Raw genomic sequence first — 6,006 nt, forward strand, 5'->3', positions numbered from 1 at the left:
TAAATATCAATGTGTGCGCATACGTGTGTGCAACTAGTGCTCTGCCTACTAAACATCCATGTGTGTGCAACTAGACTATATTACAAGCCAACTAAATATATATGTGTGCAACTAGTCTTCATGCCAACTAAAAATCAATGTGTGTGCAACTGGACTACGTTACAAGCCAATTAAACATCAATGTGTGTGCAACTAGACTACATTACAAACTATGACAATTTATATGCGACTATGCGGACCAGTTGTGCAAGTCTGTGGCCATACATGTGCCAACTAGGACTATTATGTGTGCAACTACAACTACTGTGAATGCAGGTTCAAAAAACTGGTTTAAAAAAAATTACACCATATAGTACTAAAGTTGCACAAAATAGTAATGAAGTTGCACAATATAGCGCCAAAGTTGGCATAAAAAAATTTCGTCGAAACATACCCATGCGGGATCTAGTTTCAAAGATCTCGTTGCAAAGAATTCAACAGCGAAGACGGATCTGAATTCCGACGCGCGGTTTAAAAGATATGGCTTTTTAAAAATTTGGAAAACCAAAATAATTGTACATGAATCTGTTTCTTTCAAATCGAACTAATCAGTGTGAACACATTAAATACTGATAATGACATGTACTAGCAGACAAAAAAACAACTCATGCGTAGCTAGGAAGCCCGGCCGCTCGTTGTCTCCAAATAGTGCGTATGCACTTTTTAGATTTTAGGAAATTACTATAATCCAAAAGTGCTAAAAGAACACTGCTAATTAATTACCCTATGTGGTCTTTTCTCACGTGATGGATGTCTGTTCTCATATTCGTTCCTAGTGCATTAATTTTTTGTTTTCAAAATTATAAATGACATATCTTCTAAACCACGTGTCGAAATTCAGATCCATTTTCATCGTTGAAACCCTCGCGACGTGCTCTTCAAAAGTAGATCCCACATGGGGATGTTTCGACGAATTAATCTTCCTGCCAACTAAACATCAATATGTGTGTAATTAGACTACATTGCAACGCTAACTGAGCATATTTGTGTACCAATAGTCCTGCCAACTAAACATCAATGTGTGTGCAAACTAGACTACATTGTCGTGCCAATTAAGCATATGTGTGTGCCAATAGTCCTGCCAACTAAACATCAATGTGTATGCAATTAGACTAAATTACAATCCAACTGAGCATATGTGTGTGCAACTAGTCTTCTTTGCCAACTAAACATCGATATGTGTGCAACTAGACTACATTACAAACCAACTAAACATCAACGTGTGTGCAACTAGATTAAATTACAAGCCAACTGAGCATATGTATGTGCAAACTAGTCTTCTCTGCCAACTAAACATCAATGTGTGTGCAATTAGACAACATTACAAGCCAATTAAACATCAATATGTGTGCAACTAGACTACATTACAAGCCAACTGAGCATATGTGTGTGCAACTAATCTTCACTGCCAGCTAAATATCAATGTGTGTATAAATAGACTACATTACAAGCCAACTGAGCATGTGTGTGCAGCTAGTATTCTCTGTCAACTAAACATCAATGTGTGTGTAACTAGCTTATATTACAAGCCAACTAAATATTAATGTGTCTGTAACTAGACTAAGTTACAAGCCAACTAAGCATATATGTGTGCAACTAGTCTTCTCCACCAACTAAACATCAACGTATGTGCAAACTAGACTACATTACAAACCAACTAAACATCACTGCATCAATTCGGTTAGCTGCACTGTCGTCTTCAGATCACCAGCATGTCCCCCAAAATTGATGTTGAGATCTGCTAGCTTGTCTTTCACGTGACATAACTCCAGCTCCAAAATGTTTGAATCTAGGCGAGCATGTATCAAAGAAACTGAATAAGGCGAGGCCAAATCGGTGTAGCTAACAGCAACGAGCAGGATCCAAAGAGAAGTACAACTAGGAGCGGGATTCAAAGAGTAGTACAGTGTAGACGCTCGATCCCCGCTGATGCTCGATCGCCATGGCAGTTGTCGCCGCTGCTGCTTACAGGCGACCCCCAACATGAGGTAGCAGGTACCTTGACGACCACCATGAAACCGCCATCCACAACGCCGATGCTGACGACATCTTTCTCTGGCTCTGAGAAAAAGGAGAAAGGGCGGCGGCGTTGCTGCTGCTCTGGCCCCACGGCCGACCTGCTCGCCGCACTCCGTCGCTCCGCCGAACAGAGCATCGACGAGGATCTCCGTGCCCTCAGGATTCGATGTCGGCATGGACCTCCATGCCCAGCACCGAACAGAGACGAGGAAAGGGGATCGAGAAGAGGAACGAGAGAGATGGCAGAGTGGATAAGGCGAAGAGAGAAAGAGATATGGAGTGGTCGTTACTAACAGCGACATGTCGTCTAGCGCGGCCGCTCGGTTTGACTAAATCGTGCGCGTGCACTTTTTAGGATTTGAGATTTTCTTTAGGTAAGACCCCTTCCAATATTTCACCTTGTACAGGTGCTAAGCCTTCCACGTAGGCAAAAAATCTGATGTGGCATGCTATTTAAGAGGAGAGAGATGAGTGTGATGACCCCTGAAAAAAACAACGCTAAGCGCGTGAACCTAAGCAAAATATTTAAAGAAAGAAAGCCCACCAATACATGAAGAATTTTAGTTGCTAATCATTAAATGAAGCAAGCTTAATAACCATAAGCTAAGCACCTATGCATTAGGGAATATAGTTGCTAAGCTATTTAATGTATTTAGCATCTCATCTAAGCACCTATTCATTGACAGCAGCCTAAGAGTGTTGGGAGTTGGAATCGGATATGGTTTCATGGTTTGTCTATATATAGGCGTCCGGGCCGTACTCGTGCTGAGCCGATCGTCGGTTCATGCACGGAAGATAAAATTGACGCCTCCCCCGGCCCCCAAACCCTGATTGTGCCCTCCCGTCGCCGCCGGACAGATGCCGAAGCTACCGTCGTCCTCGACGCAAGCCAAACCGATCTCCCACCGGCGGGCGAAGAAACCTCCGGCTCCGGACTGCCCAACACTCTCCGGCTCCTCTCGGCCGGATCTCGACAAGAGCCTCCCAACTCCGTGCACCCTCTCGGTTCCTCCAGGACACGGACGATCACTACTCCATGATCCAGACACGTACCATGAGACGGAAGCTTCCAGAGAGCAAGGATGGTCCGAACTCCTCACCCCAGATCCCCATCTGGGGAGCGAAGCGGGCACGCGGTTCCTCCGCCGGAATCCAACCCGATTCCTCCTCGGCTTTTACGAGGGACTGGACCGATCTCGGGGACGAGCCCGCGGGGCTGATCGCGGAGCGGCTGCTCGCCGACGACGTCGCCGACTACATCTGCTTCCGCGCAGTCTGCCGTCCATGGCGGCTCTGCTGCACGGACCCGCGCGCGCACGGCATCTTGGACCGCCGCTTCCACCCGCGCCAGTGGATCATGCTCAGGGAAACGGGAGACTCGCCGCGCCGCCGGTGCTTGAACGTCCACACCGGCTGCTCAAGGTGGGCGTACCTGCCGGAGCTCGACGGCCACGACGTGTTCGGCCCCACCACGGAGGGCCTCCTCGTCCTCCTCGACAGGGCCACCTGTGTGGTTGGCCTGTTGAACCCGGTCACCCGCCAGACGGCCGATCTCCCGCCGGCCACCACTGTCATGACCGAGACGGAACGTCTGGCGGGAGCCTCTGTCAGAAGTGATTGGTTGCAGGTGTCGGGCGCTGGGCTAGCCGACGACTGCACCATCGCCGTCCATTTTAGAATAGAATGTTAAGGACGCTTGCTGTCATCAAGCCAGGCGATCCGCACTGGACCGTGGTCGACCGTGGCAACTTGCTCTTGCCGGCCATGTCTTTCGCCGGCCGCTTCTACTGCGCCACCTTTGAGGCCGTGATGGTGGTCGAGACTGGTGGAGATCAGCCGCCACGGCTGGTCATCGCTGCCAACCTGAAGAGCAGGCTGCATTCCAGCATGATAACGGACACTCTCCATCTGGTGGACAATGGCGGGGAACTGATACTTGTGGACCGGCAATATACCCACAGGAGAACATACAGGGTGTACCGAGTGGACATGGATTCGAGGAAGATGGTGCCCATCCGTGGGCTCGGTGGACGCGCGGTGTTCATGGGCACTGAGCTTGCTCTTTCCGTCTCACCGTCGGTGTTCCCATCCATCGACGCCGATGCAATCTACTTGGGGTTTGAGAAGCGGATGATAGGCATGCGGTGCAAGAGCCTGATTCATCTTGTGGATAAAACCGCCGATGCTGAGCCTCGTCAACTTAGAGGCAGCATCGATGGCATGCCGCTTTATGAACCCCTGGGTCTTGATATTTATCTATCTTGGTGTGTCGCTAGTTTACGTGACACCTCAATGGACATGGTTTGTAGCACCTCTCCTAACCGTGCGTTGGAATCCCATGCTCAACCCAAGGGCCAGACAAAAGCGGCCCGACGCATCAGCAATCGCACGCACAAGCCAAGCAAGCACTTCTCTCGCGGAGTGGGTGACGTCGTTGGAGTATAAAAAAGAACGAGATCAAAAAAAGTGACCATCGAAGATTGACCCTTCTAATCTACAATTTTCTTCATCGGCAATGGTTGCTACTCTGGTGCGCTCGTCCTATCGGCCTTAGCACGATGGCTTTCTGACTGTCTACTATAACAAGGTTTGTCCGGCTTCGGTGAAGGAGGAGCGATGACGGCGGCACGCCTTCGTTCGCTCTAATGCTTGTAGTCGTCGCTAGGTGGTCCACGGACATGGTTATAACTTTTATTATCTCTATATTGTTCTTTTGTACTACCATGATTAAAGATGTAGATTGAAAGTTTCTCAACAAAAAAGAAAGAGATCGTCACGGAATGGCAATGCAGAGCAGATGACAGGTAATTAAACTGGACACGGAACTTACTCCTTTTGTGGGCTCGGTGGACGCGCGATGTTTTATAGGGACTGGATTTGCTCATCTTCGGTGTTCCCCTATATCAATGCCGATGCAATAATCTACTCCTCCTCCTCCGTAAAAAAAAATAAGAGCGTTCAGATCATTACTTGAGGGAGTACTTGAAAAATGAGGGGTAGATGATAGGTAAGATGGACAATAGCGCAATCCATCTGGTGGATGACACCGTTGGGCCTCGTCAACACGAATACATTATCGATGACAAGACATTTTATGAACCCCTGGGTCTTGATAACTATCTATCTTAGTGTGTTACAGGTTATCGTGACATGACACCTTAATGGACACAGCGTGATCCATGATAGATGGCGACCAAGAAAACTATAGGCAGGCCTCTCTTGACGCGCTCGGTGTTCACCATCACGGAACCCGCCTGGCCGGCATATACGTCTATTGGCGGCAGACGAGAGACCGGCGAAGTCCAGCCATGGTGCCCCAGTTCCCCTGCCTTAAAAGTTGTAGACTCCTTTGAGGAAGGTCCGAGTGTGTAGATTGTAGCGAGGAACTTTGCTCATTGTACAATAGTATTACCAAATCGTAGAGTGCACCTAGGATCATGATAGCTCATGGTCATTTTCTTTTTTTATCTTAGATCATTATTCGATTGTCTGTGTTGGAGAACATGGAAGCGAATGGAGCGGGCTTTATAAAGCCATCGGCGATCGATCCATGCATCCATTCCATCCCCAGCTTGATGCAAAGCGGCTCCATGGAGCACGATCGCATGACGTACTACATGAGCCCGTAGACCACGTACATAGGCCGGCCGGCTGCCTGCTTTCCTTTTCGTCTCGTCGCTCACAGCGTGCACGCATGGCGTTCATCTGCTTTAATTTAGCACCCTTTATACAATACAACCTCACTTGCAAAGCCACCCAAGATTAAAGCGCATGCACCTAGCCTTGCTTCAATCGCACTCCATCAATCTTGTTTCATGAGAGCTGTATACTCGACGGCTTCTGCTTGGAATGCTTGAGCATTTCGGACCATACGTTGTCGGAAGGGTTAAATTTCGAAGTGGTTTCAACGGTGAATGAAGTAGCTAGGGAGATATAAGACACAGTGAA

At 48.1% G+C, this 6,006-nt stretch overlaps 2 protein-coding genes across 2 annotated transcripts; one reads left to right on the plus strand and one right to left on the minus strand.

The window, feature by feature from the left end:
- Positions 1 to 1,360: 1,360 nt before the first annotated feature.
- LOC125525692 lies at positions 1,361 to 2,307 on the minus strand. The gene is made up of 2 exons (XM_048690692.1): positions 1,945 to 2,307; positions 1,361 to 1,828 (listed from the first exon to the last, which is right to left on the minus strand). Exons 1-2 carry the CDS (start codon positions 2,192 to 2,194, stop codon positions 1,704 to 1,706), a joined length of 375 nt encoding a protein of 124 aa, XP_048546649.1. The 5' UTR covers positions 2,195 to 2,307; the 3' UTR covers positions 1,361 to 1,703.
- Positions 2,308 to 2,852: 545 nt separating this feature from the next.
- LOC125525955 lies at positions 2,853 to 4,079 on the plus strand. The gene has a single exon (XM_048690954.1). The coding sequence runs from the start codon at positions 3,095 to 3,097 to the stop codon at positions 3,746 to 3,748; it is 654 nt and encodes a 217-aa protein (XP_048546911.1). The 5' UTR covers positions 2,853 to 3,094; the 3' UTR covers positions 3,749 to 4,079.
- Positions 4,080 to 6,006: the final 1,927 nt, after the last annotated feature.

The sequence above is a fragment of the Triticum urartu genome, chromosome 7 (genome assembly GCF_003073215.2).
Source record: "Triticum urartu cultivar G1812 chromosome 7, Tu2.1, whole genome shotgun sequence".
In the NCBI taxonomy this organism is placed as follows: Eukaryota; Viridiplantae; Streptophyta; class Magnoliopsida; order Poales; family Poaceae; genus Triticum; species Triticum urartu.

What these genes read in the sequence shown, in the direction of transcription:
- LOC125525692 (XM_048690692.1), bottom strand. Translation starts at nt 2,194, where the DNA reads ATGCTCTGTTCGGCGGAGCGACGGAGTGCGGCGAGCAGGTCGGCCGTG. An exon ending in GGGGATCGAGCGTCTACACT is followed by an intron (nt 1,829 to 1,944) that starts GTACTACTCTTT and finishes ATGCTCGCCTAG; the next exon opens with ATTCAAACATTTTGGAGCTG.
- LOC125525955 (XM_048690954.1), top strand. Translation starts at nt 3,095, where the DNA reads ATGATCCAGACACGTACCATGAGACGGAAGCTTCCAGAGAGCAAGGAT.